The sequence below is a fragment of the Leguminivora glycinivorella genome, chromosome 17 (assembly GCF_023078275.1).
Source record: "Leguminivora glycinivorella isolate SPB_JAAS2020 chromosome 17, LegGlyc_1.1, whole genome shotgun sequence".
Classification (NCBI taxonomy): domain Eukaryota; kingdom Metazoa; phylum Arthropoda; class Insecta; order Lepidoptera; family Tortricidae; genus Leguminivora; species Leguminivora glycinivorella.
This window is the reverse complement of record NC_062987.1, coordinates 1,067,928-1,094,851: the sequence shown is the minus strand read 5'-3', so window position 1 is coordinate 1,094,851 and position 26,924 is coordinate 1,067,928. Positions and strand designations below refer to the sequence as shown.

At 37.8% G+C, this 26,924-nt stretch overlaps 1 protein-coding gene across 1 annotated transcript; it reads right to left on the bottom strand.

Moving 5' to 3' along the window:
- Nucleotides 1-248: 248 nt before the first annotated feature.
- Nucleotides 249-24,972, bottom strand: LOC125235368 (connectin-like). The gene is made up of 3 exons (XM_048141920.1): nt 24,842-24,972; nt 3,467-4,539; nt 249-1,776 (listed from the first exon to the last, which is right to left on the bottom strand). Exons 2-3 carry the CDS (start codon nt 4,518-4,520, stop codon nt 1,331-1,333), a joined length of 1,500 nt encoding a protein of 499 aa, XP_047997877.1. The 5' UTR covers nt 4,521-4,539; nt 24,842-24,972; the 3' UTR covers nt 249-1,330.
- Between the last annotated feature and the right edge of the window lie 1,952 nt (nt 24,973-26,924).

Sequence of the window (26,924 nt, the reverse complement as noted above, 5' to 3'; positions counted from 1 at the left end):
TACGCACGAGCGATAGAGATAGATATCTACTAGCGTTTCGTTTCGTGAGCGTTTCGTGAGCGTTAGTGCCATTCGGCTACGCACCCTGATACCAATAATATGCCATGCAATAATCATTATATAATGCTTATTAAGTATACCTATTTATAATAAGTTAAAAAAACCAGCGGTTTTGGTTAGTTAAAATGGTAATTACAAAAAGTATCATGTATTGTGTAAAACGTTCTGGTAACATCGTGACTCGTGAGTATGGTGACGATTACACTAAACTAACAAATGACGAAATATCGGTTACTTACAAGTTTCTTATTTTTTACGTACGGTGAGGTCCGTCCCATTTTACCCGAAAACCGAAGGCTCTTTGAGATCTCAGTGACTGTAGCTATTAAGTTGTCTAGACAGAATATTGCAGGATATATATATTGACGTATCTACGTAGTGTGTGAGAGCCTTTAGACTATGTACTAGTAGACGGTAGCTAAATAACATTTACAAGATTGTTTATGTACAAGAGAAGCCACATTTGATTAATCAAGTTAAGGTTTGCCAAAGCCAAGCTTTAGATATTAGTTAGCTAGTTTCTGTGGAAAGCTTTGCTCCATACAGTTTCTGAAGTTAATAGGCAACTCTGAGCGTATATTAGAACCAAGTAACGACCAAGTTTGAGCACTTAGTTTAATTTGAAGAAAAATTGCGGGCTCGAAAACATGACAAACGTATTTTGTATTTCAGCATAACTTAAAATATTTGAGTGGTAAAATCTAAACTTGTTATTTCGGACGTCGGTCAATTCGAAAATCATTTTTAAGTAATTTTTTCAGACCTTTGAGTAGAATTTCAATATATTTCGCGGTTTTCAAATATCTATACCTACCTATATGTATTGTTATAAAAAGTAGTAAAGCAATTGACCGACATTTTTACTCTAAAGTTTTGGAGCAACTCTTAAATATTGTATGTTAGATGCGTTACTGTCGCCAGAGCCAGCAACGTCACCACTCGCTTCATTTTCTTGCTTGGAACGAGTGACACGTTGGACAACATAACTGAGACTGTAATAATACGGCTGTGGACATCACGTTTTATTAGAAAATTGGCAAAATTCAAAGTCGACAAATGCCAACTTAATAATGTCGCGACAGTAAAGCTGACAGTGCTATTTACAGAATTATTCCGAATGTCCTAAAACGAGCCATCAAAGTTATCGCTACAAAATAATTTAATTAAATACAATTAACCAATCTTCATCCTTACAAATAATAGAAGAAAACGGCAGACGTCAAAACGACAAGCGCATTACATTGTTCCCTCAAAGTCCAGTTTCACTTGCTTAATTCATATAACTTATAGTGACTAGAGTAAGCACTAATGACAGGTTTGAAAGGATTTTGAAACTGGAGCTCGGTCGCCAGTAGCTCTCGTCTTTCGAGGATAGCATTAAGGAGTCTTTGTTTTGAGACGATTGCGCGCACGCCAGCGTTTCAAAGGGGATATTTAATACAGCAACTTGTTCAACAGTAGGTGGAACTGTGGATTCAAGTTTGTATGGTGGAATCGCATCTTCATAGATATCTTCCTCGTCCTGTACGTCATCATTAGTTTGTATTTCGAACTGCTGTGGTTGGCCGTTGGCTGGCGAGGGTTGGCTGGGCACGGGGAGTGCTGTGGGCTGCACGCAAGTCACGTCCTCTAGCGCGCTCATGAGGGGTTCGCTCTTAGTCTCGTTGCGCAGTACGTGGATCCACGACAAGCGACAGTCGCAAGTTAATTGGTTACCTGTAGAGGAAGACTTTTATTACATTGTGAAACAAGTGCAAATTACGTTACATGAAAAATTTAAAGGTCCACCTAGCGCAGAAAATAAATGCATTGCCACTTTATGAAACAATTCAATTTACAATGAGGAAAAGTTAACAGCATCCGGGGTACAATTCCTCAAGGGCCTATGGAATGGAATGGTTTATTCACAATGAACATAATTATGGTTACAAAAGATCTTGGATTACAGTCGAGTTCATAAATATGTGTACATTTTTTCACCTTATTGCGACGAGTTAAGGTGAAGAAAAGTACACATATTTATGAACTCGAAGGTACAATAGTGTGTTCCTTAATATATTCAGTCCAGGTAGACGTGTGAAAACAGGATGTCAGTGATATTATGATCACTCAGTCATTGTAGTATGTCTAATTAGATTTACAAAATGTATTTTGACACTATAGGTACTGACTATTTTAGAGATAAGCTAACTTTTAAAGTTTAGTCTTAGTTTCTTATATAATTATTTAAATATGTTCATGTAAGTACATTATTTGAAGCCCGTTGTAAAACTAAGCCGCCAAATTTTTTCTTATATAATGATAAACAGTACAAATTAATCTACGTGAACCTATATGAATTTACATTAAGATATTTATGATCGTCAATAATGATACCTAATTATAATTTGGCATGCAAACATATAGTTACAATAATATTAATCTCAATGATGATCATAAGCAAAAGAAAACGTGAAAGAACAATTTCAATGTCAAATGATATTTCAGAACTACCGTCATCAAAATTAATCAAATAATTATTTATTAATGATTTGACATTTTTTCAGTTACTGTAAAATCCACGGAATCCGAAGATTCCAAAGGGATAAGTTTCATAAGGCACCTACCAGATAAAACATTTAAACTATAAATATCAGTTCATTTTTATGGTCAACGGTTAAAACCGAGCTTCTAACCCAAAGAATTTAAATGAAATTTTAGCAAAGTTAGTGGAAGGCACAGCTTTTAAATGAGTGTACTGTATCTGAGGCATTCTCCCGTCGCCGGTGGGCGCGTGGCGAAAAAGTAATGAAGTTATAGTTTTTATCAAATTCTGTTTGTTGACTAAAATTTAGTATTATTAATAATTATTTAATTAATTAATAATTAAACACATTGCATTGTGTACACGCTATTATTATGGCTGTTGGCTTGCTAAAGGGAGAGTTGTTACACTCATTAATTGTCTTTCATATGGAGGGTGCTTTTGTAGGGGATTAGAGCTCTACCGGGACCGCGCCATTGTTCCCCCGAAATAATAGTTGTTTATCTTCCCATGAGCGCGTTAAGCACTCGTGTGTGCGTCATATTCTCTAAATAACACGTTTGCGCCGAATATCAGAATTGTATGATTTGATTACAATAAACTTATTGTTGTTCGCTCGTTGTGCTTTGTGTTACAAAAAATCATATACCTATTTCATTGTTACGGCGAGAAGTATTTTCTCTTTTTGTTACAGCGCCAAATACGTTACAATAGTTCGCTCCATCAACGCTAACAGATCTAATTGAAAGGTAAACAAACATAAAAATATTAAAGCAAATTTTCCTTTAGAATAAACTTCCAGACTCGATCAGATTAAATTATGAATGCTATTCTGTAAAATGTTATTCTAGAAAGGAATTAAATTATATCGTTATCACTCACCGCTCAGATAAAGGACCGACGTTTTCGTCTTCAAATTGTCGAGTATCGGTTTAACCGTATCTAACGTAAAGAACTCGAGCTCATTGTTCCTCAAATCTAATAACTCAAGTCCCCTGATGCCTTCTAAAAGCCGATCATTTATGGACCTCAATTTATTCCCGGTCATGGACAGTTTCTGGAGCAGAGCGAGGCCGTCAAAAGCTCTTTCACGTAAATATTCCAACTCATTATTATCCAACAGGAGCTCGTTCAAATTCCACAATTCGGCGAAAGTGTAATCTCCAATCATTGTTAACTTGTTAGATCTGAGATCCAATCGCGTCAAATTAGCTAGCCCTCTGAAGATCTCTCTGCTGAGGACAGTAATCGAATTTTCTTCCAGGATTAGATCACTCAGCACCGTCAGATGTTCAAAACAACCTTCGTGAGCCAGACTAATGTCGTTGGACGATAAATCCAGGTATCGCAAAGCCGGCAAATCCACAAACACGTCGCGTTGAATCTCTGATACTTTGTTATGTTTTATAGTTAGGTTCACAAGTGCCGGCAAGTTAGTGAACGAGGAGAAATCTAACTCGGTTATCTTGTCGTGCTTCAGCTTAATCTCTCTCAACGTGCTCATGTTTGAAAATGTCCTTCTTTCAATTTTGCTGATATTCGCGTAATGAATGTAAAACTTTTCTAGTTTCTTAAGAGGGCGTACCACATGTAACGGGACAAAACTCATAGCGCCGGTGGATCTGATGTTGAAGTTAAGTCTTTCTATATGTGGTTGTAAACTGAAGGATGACCATATCGGATCAGTTTCGGTGATTTCGCCATTGAAAACCCAACAATCAACAAAAGTTGCAGCGTTTGCCGTAATATTATTACAATAGCAGTGGACCTTGGCCTCTCTGTTGGCTATGTTGCAGATATTAATGGCGCTTTGCGCCTCTTTGTATCTTCTTTCATTTTTATAGCGGCGTCTGTCAGCTAGCGAGCTCTCGGTGAAAGATATTTGCACGAAGATCAGAGCCAGAGCTACAACTAAATATTGGACGACGGACTTCATAATCCTTGCCTTTCACAACCTGTAACAAACGAAAAAAATGGTTGAAATAAGGTTGACTTGGTGAATCATGAGGGTAACAAAGGCAGTTTTAAGTAAAATCATAGGAATTGTACTACTGCTCATTGTATAATTTTACTTTTGACAAATACATTATGAGATTAAGGAAAAATAATTCGTTTAAGATTGTGTTATTATGAAATATGTTTTTAGCTGCTTTCATTAATTTCTACAATACGTATACTTGCCAAAGTAAAAATATTATTTATAAGAAATTACTGTACGATGTATCCAATACGTCTAGGTCCGTAAACTACAAGTACGTATGTACATATTATATAACGTGTTTTTATTGAATTCCGTTAACTTTAAGGGAAGGTGCTTTCGATCACATACAATTAATTTCTCTAAGAAACTAGTACCGCGTAGCTCTTACAACTCGTAAGTAAGTAAAATAAAAAAATTTACTGAGCACGTGTGTGACAACCTTTACCAATTCCTAATATTATTTGTTTTGACATGTGCCGTCAAACACTAACTTTTAAGTTATTACTAAGGTCCTCTCACACTTACCTATTTATTATGTATGAAAGTGAAAAAATTTTTTTTTTCGAATTTGAAGAAAGCGATATACCGGGGGTTCTTGTTAGTGAACCTGCATGTCGAATCTAACGGAAAACAAAAAAAACTCCGTGTATTTATACGTCGTTTTATATACGTTAATATACGCCGCAGAACACACATGAAAGCTTCAAAACAACGCTGGCGCTGGGGTGGCAACGCGCATGTGACACTGTTTGAGTTGCAGGCATCCATCCATAGGTTACGGTGACCGCTTTACATCAGGCGGACCGTATACTTGTTTGCCACCGACGTTGTATAAAAAAAAAAATAGTGTGTACTAAATAGGTATATTACTTATAGAACGCCATGGGCCATACGCGATTACGGTAGGTAATTCAGTCTATTATTGCCAGTCATTAATAGAAAATTACGGTTCTTACGAACCTTGCATGCATTCAAACTATAATAACAGAATATAGGTATACATATTGCACTTAGTAAAATTTGTGGGTGACTGTCCGTTACTTTGACTAATATGGCCATTAAAGCGTGACCCCTTGTTCGTGTGGTGAGGTCTTAACATAAATATGGCGGCATATGTGACAGTGGGTTTCGGTCCAATTAAAACTAATTAAAATCAACGATGTTACTGTCATAAAGAGGGTTCAAATTAAGTAACAAAGAAACTCTTTTTAACCATTTTGTCCGGTCATTGACGGTTTATTGTTACTTAAGTAAGTATACATATTATGAGGTAATTATGATGAACAACAGTGAGATAAATACATATTACAATTAGATGACATGTTTACATTTGCAAACGTTATCACAAATATATTAAACAAAAGCAATTGCTACAGTCAGCTATGACTATACACAGACCTATGATCAGATTTCTATGATAAACATATGATAGTGGACTATCGGCCTTACACAAGTTGACTAAGCTCCACGGTATGCTCAAGAAGGCTCATGTTGTGGGTACTCAGACATCGATACAATATAATAAATACTTGAGTAGGTACCTACATATAAAACATCACAGGAAAAAATATCTGTGCTCATCACACAAATAAATGTTAAGGCATTACCGGTACCAAATGCGAAGACCAAAGACAGGGTAATAATTCGGCCAGAGCGGCGGTCGTCAAATATACATAATATATAGTTATTTGTTATACAAGGGGGCAAAGTTGTATTTTAACGCCGAGTGTGGAATTGAAAAACGAGCAAGTGAAAGGATTCTATAGTTGAACCACGAGCGAAGCGAGTGGTTCGAGAATAGAATCCTGAACTTGCGAGTTTTTTAACACACGAGAAGTAAAATACATTTTCTCAAACATGCAATGAAATATTGTCTTTACGTTCCTTAAAATGGACTGGGAAGTATCGCTTTTTGGGCGCAACAACTCGAGAGGACTGTAAAGGGATTTCATATTATTTTTTAGGCCTAGGCCTGCAAAGTAACTTTTTTTTTATAAAATATTGTCCTTCAGAGCATTTTTTTTTATTTTATTGTATGTTTGAGAAAAGCACTATACATGCCTCGGCGTGAAAACGGATTCCCGGCCTCGTATCCCTATCCGGCCTCGCTCGCACGCTCGCTCGGCCGTATATACCCACTTGGCCGGAAATCCTCATTTTCCCGGCCTCTGATGTAATGTACTATTGCACCCGTTGTAACACAAAACTTTTCCCCTCACTATAGCGAGGAAACTACAATTCAAAAAACCGGCCAAGAGCGTGTCGGGCCACGCTCAGTGTAGGGTTCCGTAGTTTTCCGTATTTTTCTCAAAAACTACTGAACCTATAAAGTTCAAAACAATTTTCCTAGAAAGTCTTTATAAAGTTCTACTTTTGTGATTTTTTTCATATTTTTTAAACATATGGTTCAAAAGTTAGAGGGGGGGGGGACGCACTTTTTTTCCTTTAAGAGTGATTATTTCCGAAAATATTAATATTATCAAAAAACGATCTTAGTAAACCCTTATTCATTTTGAAATACCTATCCAACAATATATCACACGTTGGGGTTGGAATGAAAAAAAATATCAGCCCCCACTTTACATGTAGGGGGGGTACCCTAATAAAACATTTTTTTCCATTTTTTATTTTTGCACTTTGTTGGCGTGATTGATATACATATTGGTACCAAATTTCAGCTTTCTAGTGCTAACGGTTACTGAGATTATCCGCGGACGGACGGACGGACGGACGGACGGACGGACGGACGGACGGACGGACGGACGGACGGACAGACAGACAGACATGGCGAAACTATAAGGGTTCCTAGTTGACTACGGAACCCTAAAAATGCGTTTATCACTGCTTCCAGTAGTTTCACAGGTGGTAAATCATCTTTATTACTAGATTCACCTACTTTTATCAATTTTAAAGCAGTTAATTTGACTTTATTCAAGGTCAAGTACTTTACCCACTAGTGGATAAAATGCGTTTTTACCCGCTGATATTAAAGGACAAAACACGTGTTTCCGAGCTAGTGAGGGGAAAAATGTTTTATTTTTCTATTGTGATTTATTGCGATTATTTTTGCATGCAAATAAAGTTTAAGACGAAAGGATATAGTACATTACGATACAAGTGCAAAGAAAGGAAGTTCGAAACGACATATATTATCACGAGTTACAAATTTCCTTTTTGCACGTGTATCCTACGACGTGCTTCAGTACAGATGGCCTTCGAAGTTTCGACCTGACATATAATGAACCACTTCTCGCACTAGTGCGTAAAAAACCACCATCTGTGGGGCGATTTTTAATCTCACATACGGGATTTTGTCACTAAAATACCGGTTGAAAACGGTGACTTGCTTATTATTTTCAGTGACAATTTTCTGAATTCGAACGCGTGAGACTCAAAAATCGGCCCCCTGTACTGAAAACTATGTTTAATTTAAAAGCCTAAAAATTCTTAACAAAAAGTCACAAAAGTCCTAAAACGCTTAACTAAAGTCGCAACAGTGACAATAAGTTCGCAGTTAATTAAACTTCTGTCCGTGTCCATCGTTCAATAATCAGAGTGAGACAAAAAACCTTTGTGTAAATGATCAGGGAATGATCCTGTGTTCCCTTGACGTTTTGTTTAATTAAAAGGGAAAGTGAGTTCTGTGTTAATATTGTCTACTAACTGCCCTCTTAAGAGGATACGGTAGCGAAAATGCTAAAATGGAAAGTAGCCCCCCTTTCAACTTGGGAATTTTAGTTAAATATAAAAGTGTTATTAACTAGATTTATCGAAAAAAAATTCTCCATTAAGAACAACTCAGTCAAAAGATATTTCAAAAAGTCTTTAAAATCGAGGTTTCTGAAGCGCTTATGAATGACGCTATTATAGAGAACATTCATTACTCAGAAACAAATCATCATCCTCCTTGCGTTATCCCGGCATTTGACACGGCTCATGGGAGCCTGGGGTCCGCTTTGACAACTAATCCCAAGATTTGGCGTAGGCACAAATAGAAACAAATATCTGTGCTTAACACACAAATAAATGACCTTTTAGGGATACGAAAGGACCGTCGGTTTAGTAGGCATTCACTAAGCCAGACCGGTCGTCGATTATTATCCATACTAATATTATAAATGGGAAAGTGTGTTTGTCTATTTCTTTGTCCGTCTTTCACGGCAAAACGGAGCGATGAATTGACGTGATTTTTTAAGTAGAGATACCTGAACGGATGGAGAGTGACATAGGCTACTTTTTGTCTCTTTCTAACCCCCCACTTTCCTAAAATGGGGGTTGGAAGTTTGTATGAAGCATTCCGTAATTTTCGAATTTAAAGCGAGCGAGGCCGCGGGCAAAGGCTAGTAATAATATAAAATGATTTTTTTTTGTATTTATCGTAAGCAGTTGTCATGTCAGTTTAACAACCAATGCGAACAATGAAACTGAAGTGTTCACAGGCAGTGCGCAAACAAAACAGAAGAAAGATTAACGAATTGTATCCGTCTTTTGTTTTCAAATTTAATTTTGCTACCGGGATCGTGCCCGCCATTTCAATCCGGTCGTCCGCCAACGCCAACGTCACAAGCGTTTCGTAGCTAGCTCTCTCTGTCGCACTTCTGAAGAAGCGCGACAGAGCCAGACTGCGTTTCGATGGCCACGTAGCGTCAACTATTGTCTCTTTGGCTAGGCCGGCAGCAATTTCAGCCCGGGAAAGTTCTCAAAAGACAACGTCCACAAGTAGCTAGAGTCGTTTTAGACTGAGTTTTCCAAACATTGTCCCATTTTTATTTAAGTAAAGAGATTTTGGAAGGACAATTGGACGCTTGGTGACTTTTGTTTTAATGTTATTAAAGGATTTTCGTTGGTTTCGTCCGACGCATTATGTTTGATGCCACGTAATAAGAATGAATATAAAAGTGAAAGTTATTTTTGAAATTAATATATTTATTTGTTTATAGCAAAATTTAGAATGTTTCAATATTAAAAATGGTTGGTAAAAGGTTTCATATTATGTACCTACAGTATTTAATTTTACTATTGTAGCATAAAAAATGAAGATTCGTTTGCTAGACATTCAATAACCTTTCAATTTATCCGATCATGTTTATTTATTGTAGCCAAAATAATATGCTATGCATATTATATTCATAAACATATCTTTGCAGTTCAGTTCATAAATAAATACATACTTAAAATAACACTTTACAGGTGTGTCAAAATGTTACGAGTAGGTAGTAGTATTTCAGAATTATGCATTTTTTTTATACCACGTCGGTGGCAAACAGGTATACGGCCCGCCTGATGGAAAGCGGTCACCGTAACCTATGGACGCCTGCAACCCAAGGGGTGTCACATGCGCGTTGCCGACCCATTAGAAACTTGTACACTCCTTTTTTGAAGAACCGCATACTGTAGTTCATCGGGAATACTTCGACAGGGAGCTCATTCCACAGCCGGAGCGATCGTGGGAGGAAATTCCTCTGAAATCGCACGGTGCGCGACTATTTAGGTTGCAAGGTGTGTGGATGAGCGCCCTGTTGATGGCGAGCGGTGTGATGATGACAAGTAGCCGTTGGCATGAATGAATACGTATAAAATTACAAAATTAAATGCCATCATCCTCCTTGCCTTACGTCGGCATTTGCCACGCCTCGTAGTAGCCTAGGGTCCGCTTTGACAATTTATCTCAAGATTTAGCGTAGGTACTAGTTTCACGATAAAGCGACTGCCATCTGGCCTTCCAACTCGAAGGGTAACTATAAGCCTTATTGGGATTAGTCCGGTTTTCTCACGATGTTTTGTTTCACTGAAAAGAGAGGCAAATATCAAATTATATTCCATACAAGTTCTGAAAAACTTTTTCTACCAGCCGGAGTTCGAACCCGCGACCTCCGGTCTGAAGTCGCACGCTCTTACCGCTAGGTCACCAGCGTTTATAACAAAAGAAAAGGTAATTCAAGTAAATATTGATTTACGGATATTTTCTGAAATCCCAAATTTAAACGATAACAAGAACGCCAATTAGGAGGTGTTAGCGAAAATGTTCGAATACAGCTTAAGAGTCCTTAGCCAACGTCACGATCGCATACGTTTCGTGGGCGTATTGTAGCTCCCTGTCGCTCTCCTGTAGGCTGTAGGGCGTGACAGATTGCGTTTAGACCGCCACGTGGCGTCAACGATTGTCACTCTGCGGGCGGCCGTTCTCGTAACTCGCCTGAATTCCGGTCATTATATGAACAGACTTCTTTTCAAAGACAAGGTAAAGAAATGATGAAAGGATAAACGTTAAATTATTGTAGGTAAATTTGGATTCATTCAAAAATACCAGGCCCCGTAGCCGAATGGCATTTCTGCGATGCGAAACGCCGCAGAAATTCAGTCTGGCTCTGTCGCGCCAATACGCAAGAACGATAGAGATAGATTGCATTTCTACGGCGTTAGAAATGCCATTCGGCTACGGGCCTGGGTACGTAGCCGAATGGTGCAAACGCTCACAAAACGAAACGCTTGTAGATATCTATCTCTATCGCTCTTGCGTATTGGCGCGACAGAGCCTTTTTTTTTTGACGGAGTGGGAATGCTGTTACGCACGATGTGTGGGACTCGCCGTTTCTTTCCCCTCCCCTAGCGAGAGGGGGGAAACTTGGCCCTACCCACTAAACCCACTCCGGCGTTTCATCCTCTCTGCCGTTCGTGAGAGCGCGCTGGGATCGATGCATGTTCATCATTCACCACGGCGCCCTCCGGCATTGCCCGGGCTTGCGACCAAGGCACCCGCATGAGGAGGGGGATCAGAAACGCTTGATCCCCCTCTCTGCCATCAATCAGGGGGGGTAATATCCCTTAGGGCTAGAGGCGAGCGTACGCTCTTCGCCTTCGACCCTGCCGCCTGCGTCGTAGCGGAAGAGCGTCTGCGGCTGCTTCTCGCTCCCTCTCTGCTTGTTCCTTCTGCGATATGATCTCTTCGCAGAAGGAAGGGCGCGACAGAGCCTACCTTTCGGGGCGTTTCGTTTTCGTTTCGCGTCGCAGAAATGCCATTTGGCTACGGCTATGGTCTACATGAGGGAACCGAATAATTTTAACAGCGCATTCTTGTTCACATTTCAAGAATAAAATGTCATATAAACTTTTCTGGATTTCGCCTAGTTTGAAAGTTTATTAGCATTTACACAATAAAAAACAATTCACTATTTTGTACAGGCATTAAATTTCTGTCATCGTCATCCTCCTCGCGTTATCCCGGCATTTGCCACGGCTCATGGGAGCCTGGGGTCCGCCTTGACAACTAATCCCAAGATTTGGCGTAGGCACTAGTTTTACGAAAGCGACTGCCATCTGACCTTCCAACCCGGAGGGTAACTAGGCTTTATTGGGATTAGTCCGGTTTCCTCACGATGTTTTCCTTCACCGAAAAGCGACTGGCAAATATCATATGACATTTCGCACATATGTTCCGAAAAACTCATTGGTACGAGCCGGGGTTTGAACCCGCGACCTCCGGATCGAAAGTCGCACGCTCTTACCGCTAGGCCACCAGCGCTTATTAGCATTAGCTTAGGCAATAAATTTCTGTATACATATTTTTGGCACTTAGTCTATATTCACAGCTGTGTTGTTGACTGTACATATTCATATTATGTTGCCAAATAACGACAACTGCCGTAACATACCAATAGCTTTAATTTCATCTCGGAACAAATATACCAATGTACTGTTACAATCCAAAACGATTGCTTTTTTTACCTGCGCGCAGCCGCAATCTACCTGGCCCTTTGTGGGCTTTGCTGGGCTTTTCCTCTCCATTGCGACAGAACAAGAGATTAAATTTACTGGTTTTTTTTCTATCGAACCTTTATTATTAACTTCGTTTTGTGTGCGATTTACCTCAGGTAAAAGTACCAGTGTGGACTCGACAGGTACTATGCTGCTTTCAATCTTAAGTCATTGTCAATAAATGTGACGGTGTCGGCCCATCGGGTGGAATGACATTTCTGCGGCGCGAAACGCTCTGTCGCGCCAATATGCAAGAGCAATAGAAGATATCTATGAGCGTTTCGTTTCGTGAGCGTTTGTGCCATTCGGCAATGGGGCCTGTTCTTTTATCTTGTTAACAAGAATTTAGCGCTTGTTATGACGGTTCTGCGTTCCACGAAATGTTTTGTGCTTCTGGGTGCCGGTGCACGTATCCGAATAGGTGCCTAAAGAAAGTTATCGAGGCCGGTGCATAAGTGCGTTTTCACATTATCCGATCCGATATTGGATGTAGGAAGGATTTCAAAGGCAAAAATCAGAGATGGAGACTTAAATGTATCGGATATCGGTTCGGATGATGTGAAAACGCACTAAGGCTCAAGGGTTCATTTTGTAACAGCATTCTGTAGTCAAGTGAAAGCGTTAATTTGTAAAAAAACCGGCCAAGTGCGAGTCGGACTCGCGCACCGAGGGTTCCGTACAAACCTGCATTTGATATGAATTTCAACTTGATAGCTCTACGCGTTCATGAGGAAAAAAGTAATAAGTTTATATTTATTAAAAAATATATATTTTGTAATGTAACTAAAAATTTAAGGTTTTCGGAATTTTTCCTTTATGTGTGCTATAAAACGTTGCTTCATGCCAAATTTCAAGATTCTAGGTCGACTGGAAGTACCCTTTAGGTTTTGATTCCCTTGCGAGTACTTGCGAGTTTCAAAATATGCAGCTTAAATTGCTGTTTCTTTTGATTGCGTTGACATAGAAGTTTGATTTTGTTACAGCTTAAAGGTATTATAGACCTAAGTATTTGGTATGAATTTCAATTTAATACCTCTACGCGTTTATGAGGAAATGGGTAGTAAGGTTAAAATTATTAAAAAAAATATAATTATTATGTAATGTAACTAAAAATTTATGGTTTTCGTAATTTTTCCTTTATCTATGCTATAAGACGTTGCTTCGTACCAAATTTCAAGATTCTGAGTTCACGGGAAGCACCCTGTAGGTTTTGATTCCCTTGCAAGTGTCGAAAATTTGCGGCATAAACGGCTGTATCTTTTGATTGCGTTGGCTTAGAAGTTTGATTTTTTCACAGCTTCAAGGGACAGTAGACCTGAGTAATTGATATAAATTTCAGCTTCATACCTCCACGCGTTCCTGAGAAAAAGGGTCTTGACAGACGGACGGACGGACGGACAGACGGACAACAAAGTGATCCTATAAGGGTTCCGTTTTTTCCTTTTGAGGTACGGAACCCTAAAAAGTGCACGTGACTTTGCAATAATTATTTGGTCAAGTATTTATGAAAAAGTAAGTAGGTACCTAACTTTTGCACAGTTTTGTTTAAACAATAAGTACAAATGTTGGAATGTTAATTAGCAATTAGCAAAAGTTGTTAACAAAAATTAACTCACTGTCAGTTTTGTGACGATAATTAAGCATGAAATTTCAATAAAAATATTATATTTGTGTTAATTACATAAACTGCGATAATCTACATTCAGAATGTGAAAAGTGTAAATTTTTAGACATATCTTTCGCTAATCGGGTGGGTCCCAAATTCAGAAAATGCCCTTGAAGTAGATTGTGGAATATGGATTCCAGTGTGGTGTGGGGCCCGATGGGCTGTCATCTAAATATCACAATTTCGTTTTCATTCAACCCCTTAAATAGTTGCCATGAGCGACACCGAACGAGTGTTTTATGTGCTTCTGCTTTGTCTACCCCGTTTGGGAATACACGAGATTGTCAAAACGAGCAATTTCATACTATGAACCGTTTAAAACCATACCAAAGCTAATTTTTCGTAATTTCAACTCACCACCAGTTGCTTGGCCGTAACTGCCTAGAATAAATTTAAAAGTGGAAAATGTCCGCCCTGGGTAGAGCGCTGGAGTATCGATCCAGAGGCCGTGAGTTCAAGTCTCACCCAGGGCAGACATTTTCCACTTTTAAATTTATTCTAAGCCTAAGGGCATCGATTGCAGACGTTTCTGCTAATCAGAAGTTAAAACGTAACTGCCTACTTTAAGTAAACTCTTCGTCATTTCTCCGGCCATTTATCTTACTTAAGATAACTTAATGAGTAGGAAGGCTTAATTAGTTTTCTATTCTAATGGATCCAGTTAATTTTCTCTCCTCTATGAATTGCGACTTTTGTGTACATTCTTCAGCTTCTTGGCTTGTTTTTTACTTGAAACTTGTAATGGGGCACGCGGAATTTGTTATTTAAAATATAAAATAATTAAATAAATACTGTTTTATATTGGGTTGGTAAGAAAGTAATGAGCGAATCATAACCAATATTGTAATTTTAATTTAATTTATTATTTTAATCATTTATCAAAAATATAACGGCCTTCGTTATCTACTACTTGTCTCCATCGTTCTGGTAAAGAATGAATAGCATCGGCGAAGAAGTTCTTAGGTTTAGATTCAAAAAACTCAGCTATGTACTGTCGTAGATGGGCTTGATCATCGAACTTTTTTTCATTCAAGGCATTGCTTAGCGATCTGAACAATGCGTAATCCGTAGGTGCCAAGTCTGGAGAGTACGGTGGATGAGGTATCACTTTCCAACCTAGCTCCAATAGCTTTAGCCGAGTCACTTTTGCAATGTGTGGGCGAGCATTGTCGTGTAAGAAAAAAACTTTAGCATGCTGTGGACGATTCTGACAGATTTTTTGGTTTAAATTTTCAAGCTGATTACAGTATACTGATGCGGTAACAGTCATTCCACTTGGTAGGAGTTCCCAGTGAATAATACCATGAATATCCCACCAAACGGACAGCATAACTTTTTTCGGGTGAGGCTCTGTTTTTGGTGCCTCTATTCCTTTTTCGTTTGGAGCTAGCCACTGACGTTTGCGTGTGTGATTTATATATAAGACCCATTTTTCATTTCCAGTGATAAGATGGTCCAACCAGTTGAATTGTGCGGCGAAAAGACAGAAGTTGTATGCAGATATCGGCACAGCGGTTTAGTTGATGTCTATCAAGTTCGTGCGGTATCCAAACACTGTATTTGTAGTTTTTTCCCAAATCGTGTAAATGTGTTTCTATGGTGACATGAGAGCAGCCTAACTCGGTAGCAAGAGTACGACTCGTTAGCCTCGGATCTCCTTCAATTAAGGTTTTTAATTTAGCTACATCAATCTTCACCGGTCGACCAGACTTAGGTTGATCTGATAATGAAAAGTCGCCACTAGTTATGAAACCGCTGGAACCATCGTTTCGCCGTGGCCTCAGACACAACTTCAGGAGCAACACGCTGAGATATATTACGCACTGCTTCGGCGGCTGAATGGCCAGACTGAAATTCATATAGTAAGCAATGCCTTACATGCACTTTTAATTCGTCCATTTTCTTCCTTATATTAGCTCGGCGACAGCTAGTGAATGACTGACGAGAAACTGTGCGACTCGCCCTTTATATACTTTCGACCATAGAAGATTCTAGAACTCTCTCAAAAATTTTATGTGGAATTCAATCGATCGCTCATTACTTTCTTACCAACCCAATAATAATTATAACTGCAAATAATTTATGATTCGAATAAACAATAATATCCATTATGTCGTCTGAATAAGCTAATTATTCCATCAAAAGTAGGTATGTGACAATCTAAAAACGCGGAGTACAACTGTGAAAACACAAAATAGTTATTTATGTGACTATAAATAATTATTTTTCACCACACCAACTGATAAAGGGTTACTTTGCTATTCGAAAACAGATAGCAAAATTGCATTTTATCCACAAGAGTGCAAAGTAATTTCATACAAATTTTAACTTGATATCTTGAGCTGGCTGGTAGAAATTACCTATAAATGATGATTTTGAATTATAAATATTGAACAAATTGATAGATTTGATTTAAGTAGTTTGATGTTTTATAGTCAGTATTTTGTTCGTGTGGTGTGGTGAAAAATGTTGTATTTCACTCGGCGGCAAAGTTTAACCTCCGTGCCTTAAAATCCTCGCAACGCTCAAGATTCCACTTTTTGAACCACTCGCTACGCTCGCGGTTCAATATTGGAATTTTTCGCTTGCTCGGGCTTCAATACCTATTGGCACGTGCGGTTAAACAACAACTTTTCCCCCTTGTAAAACAAATAACTATTGTATTTAAGTAAGTAGCATAGAGTAATAATAAGGGAAGAGTTGTAACTCCATACATCAGTAAATGCGAGTTATTTGTACATACAATCACGCCTATTTTCCAGAAGGGTAGGCTTCTTTACATACATACACACATACAAACAATCACGCCTATTTTCCAGAAGGGTAGGCTTCTTTACATACATACATACATACAATCACGCCTATTTTCCAGAAGGGTAGGCTTCTTTACATACATACACACATACAAACAATCACGCCTATTTTCCAGAAGGGTAGGCTTCTTTACATACATACATACATACATACAAACAATCACGCCTATTTTACAGAAGGGTAGGCTTCTTTACATACATACATACAAACAATCACGCCTATTTTACAGAAGGGTAGGCTTCTTTACATACATACATACATACATACAAACAATCACGCCTATTTTACAGAAGGGTAGGCTTCTTTACATACATACATACAAACAATCACGCCTATTTTACAGAAGGGTAGGCTTCTTTACATACATACATACATACATACAAACAATCACGCCTATTTTACAGAAGGGTAGGCTTCTTTACATACATACATACAAACAATCACGCCTATTTTACAGAAGGGTAGGCTTCTTTACATACATACATACAAACAATCACGCCTATTTTACAGAAGGGTAGGCTTCTTTACATACATACATACAAACAATCACGCCTATTTTACAGAAGGGTAGGCTTCTTTACATACACACATACATACAATCACGCTTATTTTCCAGAAGGGTAGGCTTCTTTACATACATACATACAAACAATCACGCCTATTTTACAGAAGGGTAGGCTTCTTTACATACATACAACTACGCCTGTTTTTCAGAGGAGTAGGCTTCTTTACATACATACATACAATTACATACAACTACGCCTGTTTTTCAGAGGAGTAGGCTTCTTTACATACATACATATTATATACATACAATCACGTCTATTGTCCAGAGGGGTAGGCTTCTTTACATACATACATACATACATACATACATACAATCACGCCGGTTTTTCATAAGGATAGGCTTCTTTAAACTGATGACCTTATGCCCTCTCAAGACACAAAATTGATTTCAAAGCCGAATAAGTTATGCCGTTTGAGATAGTTACAACATGCCCCCAAGGTTCAAACATCACGAAGTTAAACGTTAATTAAATCTCACTTACCTACCACCCTTAACCCTTGCTCGGTTGATTTTCACTACTAGGTAATAACCTACTTGCAAACATTAAGTTGGTTCGCAGTTACATACAAAAATATTACGTTTCATTGTACACTTTTGTCTATAATTTTTTAATCTATTTATTGTAAGTGAATTAATAGAAAATATTTGTTCAATATAGAAAGCATGTTAAAAACATAATATTGAAATGTATTACGCGAAACAGGAATTACTTTAAAAAAATAATAAATAAAAAACATTTTCAGTGTACATCAAAACTATGTTTTGAACGCAATTGTTTTTTCTGCGAAAAGCCTACGATTGAACAAGTACAACGAACACACGACATTACAAAAAACGTAATTTTGAAACATGAAGAAACACACCTGCCTACTGCTATTAGATCTCGTCAAACGCGTAGGTACAAAATAACATCCGCAACAAACTACATCAGCCATAATCGCCACTTCGGCTGCGTCAAAAGTATATGTAAGTACGTGATAAAATCCGCAACAAGTTTTGTGCAAAACCCTAGCAATACCTACACGGTATAAATCACGCTGCTATTATTAGCGTTATTATATCGCGATTCTTGCTTCACGTTTTGGATCATTTAGGAGACTCGTCTTCAGACATAGAAGTGCTCGCGGTGGCTACACCCCGTGCACTGAACACCTACCTACCGCGCTTGTAACTAAGCACACCTCGTCAAAAAACTTAATTTCTCATTACTCAAGTCCCGGGCGTCCATAATTCAAAACTTATTGCTTTAAGTGAAAACTTGGTTCGAGAGCCACTCGTCAAATTTAACTCAAAGTTCCGAGTTTCCACCCGTAGCTACTGATAAAGTCAGTTTACATTAATTTTGTAAATGATAAATTTCTTTAGGGTGTTTGTGATTTTGTGCATAAATATTTACTGAAGAGGAAGTGAGAGGGTTGGGAAAGCTTAAGAAGTTGATGCGTTGCCTTTAAAGTTGTACCGGGTGTCTAGAATTTCATTTTGTTGTTGAGAGCGTTTTTAAAGCTTTACATATTAAAGTCATATCTTCTCAATATTGACTTTCTGAGCTCGTTTTACATAAACGCCTTTGTACTTTTTATACAACAATGTCTCATACATTAAACAATGTGTCTTAAAATTTTACTTTTATGTGAAAATGGACCGTAGGCCTGGCAATGAAATTACAGGCTGGGGCCTTTAACAAAAGCAAAAAAATTAACTGTAGGCTATACTCCTTAAACTGGCCAACATTTTTTCAGCGACTTTTAAAAATTATGAAGCCCTTAATTTTTAAATTTTTATTATAATAACTTTAGACATAATATTACCTTTACTTTCAAGGGTGATAAAAATCAAAAAGTTAAAAATTAAAAGTTTTTTTTTGCTTTTGTTATAGGGCTGGCTCTCCCGGTATATGCCCAATGCTCTTCTCAAATATTATCTTGAGATAGATTAAGAAAGAAAAGTCTAAGTTAAATTGAACGAAAAAAAATTTTTTAGACAGCTAGAAAATATTGACGGTCCTAAAATAAAATGCTGTATAGTTTCCTGTACAGGGCGTATTAAAAGTTGCAATCTTGACTGTGTAATTGCTAGAAACCGAGCATGTATTGTACATTTGTGACGTAACGCACAAGTGCACGTATACAAAACTTTTGAGCAGGTTTCCTCAAATACTTGAACGAAGTTTTAACGAGACTATTAGTTTGCGGAACCGAGCCATGGCAAACAACAATAGCTGCCTTTCGTGTATTATCAATATCATTATTTATGTTATTTAAACGTTTAACTTTCGTGAGACATATTCAAATATTTCATCAATATACTACATATATACACGGAGTAACATGAGGAAACCGAATGATTTTAACTACGAATTTCTGAGGGCATAATAAAAATGTCATATGCTGTCAAGCAAATTTCGCAAAAAAAAAATTTTTTTTGTGTGTATTTTTTTTTGATGTATTTTTACATAAAAAGTTAATTTTATTCGTAAAACTGTCACTTAAAATGATTTTTTTTTAAATATTTTTTTTGCATCGAGTCTCTAGTTTACCTTTTGATATGTATCAACGAGGATAGGTAGGAAGTTTTCCACCGGCATGGCGTGAATGGGCAGAGCGGAGAGGGAAATGAAATCATCGCATCTTCGGTGGAAATAGTAAAGATTGACGAGGATGTGCGAGACGTGATTGACGTGAATCGAGATATTTGTTAGTGTAAATATAAAATGTATTGATTCCGATTTAAAGTATAAATTTACTCTGATGGTAGTTTTCCACCGGCAGGGCGAGGCGAGAAGTGGCTTAGCGTGGCGAGGAGTAGATTGACGTGACTCAGGAGAAAATATCTGTGCTCATCACATAAATAAATGCCCTTACCGGAATTCGAACCCGGGACCGCGGCTTAGCAAGCAGGGCCACTACACGCCAGGCCAGACCGGTCGTCAAAGTAAAGATTACAGTGCACCAGCAGACGCGGATTTCATAACATATATACAATAGAGAAGTTATATAGATGTAGATACGAGTAAATACCTAATAATTAATAATGAATGTTTAAGGTGAAAGGCTACCTACATAATTATTGACGGCACGGCAACGGCAGGCGTGTATTTCCGTTAAAGTCAATAATCTACACTAATTACGGCATCAGAAAGCCATAGATAATTATTAAATAAGTATGCCTAATTGGAGGGAAGACAGAAACGGAACATTAATAGACAAACTCACGCCTGTATTTCCAAAAGGTATAGACAGAGCACTTTTTTGTATTTTTTTTTAGTTTGCAGTGATTTAGTATTCAATGCTGTTATGCTGTATAATTACTTATTTAAAAATGAAACTTATATTTTATCATTCAGAAACGTCTGTGAGCGATAGAACATATTTTTTATATAGGATGATACCAAATTAGTCTCGGATAATTTAAGGGACGTTAATTAACATCAAAACAATTAACTTTCACTAGAAAAAAAAAACATTTTTTTTTCATTTCCTTAACAAAAAATATTTAAATTTTTTTTTCTACTCCCAAATTCATCATTTACAGGGTCGTGCATAGATCTTTAAAGCCCTACATAAAAGTCTATTCCTCAAAGCCAGCGTCCACGGGCTTACTCGCGTACCGAAAAAATTGAAAACGCATTGTTTGGCTCCAAAATATATGGTTTATGGCCATGGTTCGTTAACATTTCTTGTATGTGGGTAGCTTTTGGACATTGTAATTTTTCCTCAGTCACCCGTTGACCACGAACGCTGTAAAGTGTTCGAAACGTCGGGATAAATTGTATTTCATTATACGCGATTCAATCCGTTTCCATAGTTTTATTTCATTTCGTGAGACATATTCTAATATTTAATGAATCTACGGTTGTACTAGTTCACGTTATTACATCGCTACCGCTGCGACATGTTGTGATTGTCATGTCGGCTAGGCGGGCATGGCAGGTCCCTATGTCAGCGACTGCTCACGTAACTGGATCAAATCACAAGAAACGTCCCGCAATAAAGCTAATTGTCAATGAGCCCGGTTAGTCACCCTGATGTCAAAGAAATGGCATTCTCTCCGGATCATTGGTCGAGCTGATGACAAATGGGCCCGTAATGGCCAAAGCGGGCGGCAAAGTGCAGAATTAGAGCAATTCCAGTGCCCAGCGGAAGATGGATTACAGTTAGGGATGTACCGACTAGTCGGAAAAGCCGACTATCCGGCCACTTTTGTAGTCGGCGATTAGTCGGCAAAAAAGGCCGATTAGTCGGCACTTTATAAGTGATAGAAAAACAGAACAAAAATAAATTAACAGCTGACATAGTTGTATTATGTTATGTCCCTATGGTTGGTTGGTTGTCCCTGGTTGTGCCTTTGTTAGTCAAAAAGCGCGATCAAAACCAACATTTCTGGTGATCTTAGTCGAAAATTATGTTCTGGCCAACTAGCCGACTAGTCGGCCGACTAATCGGCCACCCATGCACCCAAGCGCCGACTAGTCGGTAGTCGGCCTAGTCGACCAAATCAAAAGTCGGTACATCCCTAATTACAGGTTAACGTATTTGCTGACCGGCAGGAACCAATTGTACGCCGTTATACTGTCATCATTTTTAACCGACTTCAAAAAAGGAGGAGGTTCTCAATTCGACTGAATGTTTTTTTTTTTTTTTTTTTTTTTTTTTTTTTTTTGTATGTTACTCGATATCTCCGAGAATCGTGGACCGATTTTCAAAATTTTTTTTTTGATCGAACCGGTATAACCCCGAGATGGTCCCATTGGCACCAAGTCAGGGTCTGATGATGGGATCCTGGAGAAATCGAGGGAACTCTTCAAATGTTATAGGCACATGTAATGTTTTTAGTCTATTTTTCAAAGGTACACCAGTATTTACGTCTGATGGTAATAATTTTATGTGGCTGAGCTGATGATGGAAGGTCAACTCCTCAATGGTTAGGAGTTAAAGGATAATTCTTTCACTACTGTACATGTATTCGGACTGATACATATAATATCACTAGGAACCACTAAAAATCAACTGAGCTGATGATGGAAGGTCAACTCCTCAATGGTTAGGAGTTAAAGGATAATTCTTTCACTACTGTACATGTATTCGGACTGATACATATAATATCACTAGGAACCACTAAAAATCAACAAATAAATAAACTTTTTAACAAAAAATAAAACCGCCTTCAAAAATAAGCGCGTTACAAAACACGGGGAAACTAAAAAGCCAAAAATAATAAACCTTTCAATTCAGATTTCTTAATGTATTGCAATAAGCTAAACATCCAAATTATAAACAAATCAATTATTTTTGGAGTCGGTACCAGCCTGTGTATGGTTGGGTGGGGCAAACAGGCAATAGCAAGGCGACGAACAGGTCTGGTACCGACTACAAAAATAATTGATTTGTTTATAATTTGGATGTTTAGCTTATTGCAATACATTAAGAAATCTGAATTGAAAGGTTTATTATTTTTGGCTTTTTAGTTTCCCCGTGTTTTGTAACGCGCTTATTTTTGAAGGCGGTTTTTAACCGCCGCCTCAAATCTCTCAAAGGAAGGTGGTTCTCAATTCGTCTGTATTTTTTTAAATGTTTGTTCCTCGATATCTCCGTCGTTAATGGACCGATTTTGAAAATTTTTTTTTGATTGAATGTATATGCATACAGATGGGTCCCGTTTTTCTCAGAACCCAGTTCTGATGATGGGATCCTGGAGAAATCGAAGGAACTCCTCAAATCTGAAAGGCATACACATGGTGATTTTTGTGTTTTTAAAGGAACAGCATGCATTTACGTACGGAACAGTGACATTTGGTGCAGTGGAACAGCTGATGATGGTCAGAACGGAACTCCTCAAATCTGAACGGCACGATTATAGTGACTTTGGTATTTTTATAAGAACAGTATGCCCTTACGTCCAGAACAGTGACATTTGGTGCAGTGGAACTCCTGATGATGGTCAGAATTTTAAAATTTTTCGCCAAAAAAAAAATGTTTTTTTTTTTACTTTTTTGGACGTATTTTCACATAAAAAATTTTTTATCCATAAAATTGGCAATTAAAATGAGTTCCTTCATTTATTTTTCTAATAACCAAATTATTTGGAAGTTTTTCTTGTCACATTTTGACATCTATCAATGACTACTGTGAGACTATGCTCCACAATTGCGCATCAGCGCCGTTAAGAAACCTTTTCTACTGAGTAACAATACGGAAACGTTTTTTTTTAAATTGGCAATAACTCTGAAACTAGACGAAATCTAGAAAAGTTTATATGACATTTTAGTCTTAAAATGTGACCAAGAATATGCCGTTAAAGTTATATGGGTACCTCGCGAGCACCTTGTATATATATATACCGTTGTCTGAGTACCAACAACACAAGACTTATTAAGCTTTTGTCTATGGAGCGAAAGTAAAAAAGACGGATTCGAATATATTAGTTCCAATTACTGTTAACAATTGAACTCGTTACAGTTTAGAGAAAATATACATTTTATTTGTAAGCACATAAAATATAAGTACTTACTAATACCTTTTGTGTAAAAAATCCTTATAGGTACCTACTGTAATTACAGTAATTAAATTTATATCAGTCGCGTTGATATCATAACAAAGAAACATTTTAGGTGAATTACCTACAATTTATTTCTCTAAGAAACTAGTGTACTTTTACTGTTATCGAGTTATTAAAAAAAAATTCAAAATGTGTATAATGATATAAAAATAAAGAAGCATATCATTTGTTCTTATAAAAAATAAAAACACGCAAAAATATTTGGAGAAAATATGATTTTGGCCGCTTCCAGGCAGCGAAACAGCGCGGTCTAGTTTTAAGCCTAAAATGTCCATAAATTTCAAGGGTACGTTTTTCTGCATGGGATTTATCTGTCCCGATATCATATCCTTGATATTACATATTTATTGTGACATGTCACGTCAATTACTTGACACTAATTCGAATGTTATTCTTAAGGGTCTCGAGCTCTACGATTAATTAATTTAGTATATTTTTTTTTTCAAATTAAACAAATAGACACGTGTCGAATTTAACGAACAACAAAAAAAATAAGGTGTATAAATAGTAAAACTTTCACAGGGCAAAGAAAACTTAAACTAAAATGTTGTCATGCAAAATTTATATCGAATTAAAAATTATATCACATTAAAAGTTAACTGAAGTTAAGTGAATATTGAAAATAATACACGAAATGTAAATAAATAATAAAACCACTTCAAAATATAAATTCAACCTCTATCACTAACAGGTAAATTGTTTAAAAAAATTGGCGTTTTTTAAGGCCTGTAAAATAAAGCACAGTACCTAAACGGAATACAAACATCCAAAAGATTCCGAACAAATGTACGTCAAATTGGCGTCGGACTTACTCAAGCGAAAGAAAATCAACAAGGAAACAAAATAAAACTTACGCCAATTACTGAGTCCCTAATTATCTAACACACGATAAAGGAAAACTAATAGAAGATAACTCACCCAACGCCGGAATCACGTATCACCCTCAATGTTGGCACGTGTAATAATCACTGAATTACAAGAGAACAAGTTTCGGAAACTTTCGAAGCTAGTACGCTAAACTTCGGAATGGAGGACGCTGAATTCTGAGTGCGTGCGACTCCGAGAAAACCCGAATTACACTGAGCTACGCTCCGTGGGGCGGGGAACACCGAAGCGGGAGGGGAGTGAATGCAATAGAACTTAGCTTCTTTTTTAGCCGAAATTTTTATTTTGCGGCTCTTATAGTAAAAGACCTGTTAGTCGTTTGAACGTTTTGTAAAGGGGTATACCCAGGTAAAGTAGAATCTTGGGAAATTTCAAACAACTATACATTATATTCTCTCCAAACTCCCACGTTTCATGACGAGATGCGCTCTGTTTTATACATATCCAAATAATAATAAAAAAATGTTTATTTTGTGCCGTCAGACACCTGACACACTTATTTATTTATGAGATAACTAATACAAACGAGCAGACACCCATATCATGTACATGAAAAAAAATCTTTATCTAAAATATTTTTTGGACCTATGAGTACCTACATACTTAATTATATAGATATCGAAAAATGAAACAGTCCTGTCAATAGATGAATACCACTGGTTCAGGCAAACAAAATAGTACATTACGATACAAGTGCGTAAAAAAGGAAGTTAAATAAATGGCGATAAATTAAAACATGACCGAAGGGTGTTTTAAATCGACGCGAGTTACGAATTTCCTTTTCGCACGTTTTTTTGGTAGGAAGTAGGGCATAGCGAATGATATTCCGCTTTGTGCGGTAGGGCACAGCACAGCGGATATCGTCTCGCTCGAATCTAGAGCAGAGCCCAACTGGGGAAGTACCTCCGCCTTACAGAAGACCGCAGCCAAATAGCACTAGACCCTACTCATAGTGTTGTGTTCCTGCCGGTGAGTAAGGCTGCCAGAGCTCAACGAGGGTGCGGTGTGCTGATGACGGGAGGACTTACGGAACTAACTTGTTCCGTCTATTGTCCTTTGAGTCGTCGGCAACCCGAACCCTCCTTGGAACTTGTACACTCCTTTTTGCTGTGTACTTAACACAACACACATTGTACTTAACACAGCAAGAGGGAGTGTACAAGTTTCTAATGGGGTGGCAACGCGCATGTGACACTGTTTGAGTTGCAGGCGTCCATAGGTTACGGTGACCGCTTTACATCAGGCGGACCGTATACTTGTTTGCCACCGACGTTGTATAAAAAAAAAAACGTGTATCGTACGACGTTTTTCAGTACAGATGGCCCTCCGAAGTTTCAACCTGACATATAATGAACCACTTCTCGCACTATTGCGTAAAAAAAGCACCATCTGTACTGAAAATGTCTCTAAGCTGCTATTTGTTTACTAAATTCGGCAATAACCCTAACAAAATTCCCTAAATCGAATGAATGTGTGATAAGGCACATTACGCCTTATCTCTTGTCCCCTACGCTATAAAACCATGACTCATAAATGTGCACCTGCCTTAACATTTGAAACAAAAAACATCGTATGTTCGCGCCTTAATGATGTCCTTTACGATCTTTTGAAGGCTGAACTAAATTGATTTACATTTGATTAAATAAGTGCGATGTATCGTACCACAGACACGAGTTAATTAAATATTAATATAATTTTAATGTTACTTCGACTTACGCCGCGTCTTGCGTGGGCGACGCCACGCCACGCAAGCCATGGCGTTAATGATAATAGAATTGGGCTAATATGAGTTAATATTATGATTTAACACTAGAACAGACGCTTATGGGTCTATTGGACCCAGGACCTTCATCCTTCATTATCAACGCTAACTTACTCATCAGCCGGACTAGCCGAAATGACAATCATTGACGCTAGACGCCGATCGAAACGCAGTCTGTCTCTGTCGCGCCAATACGATATTTACGAGAGCGATTAGAGATAGCTACGAAATAGTTATTTGTTATACAAGGGGGCAAAGTTGTATTTTAACGCCGAGTGTGGAATTGAAAAACGAGCAAGTGAAAGGATTCTATAGTTGAACCACGAGCGAAGCGAGTGGTTCGAGAATAGAATC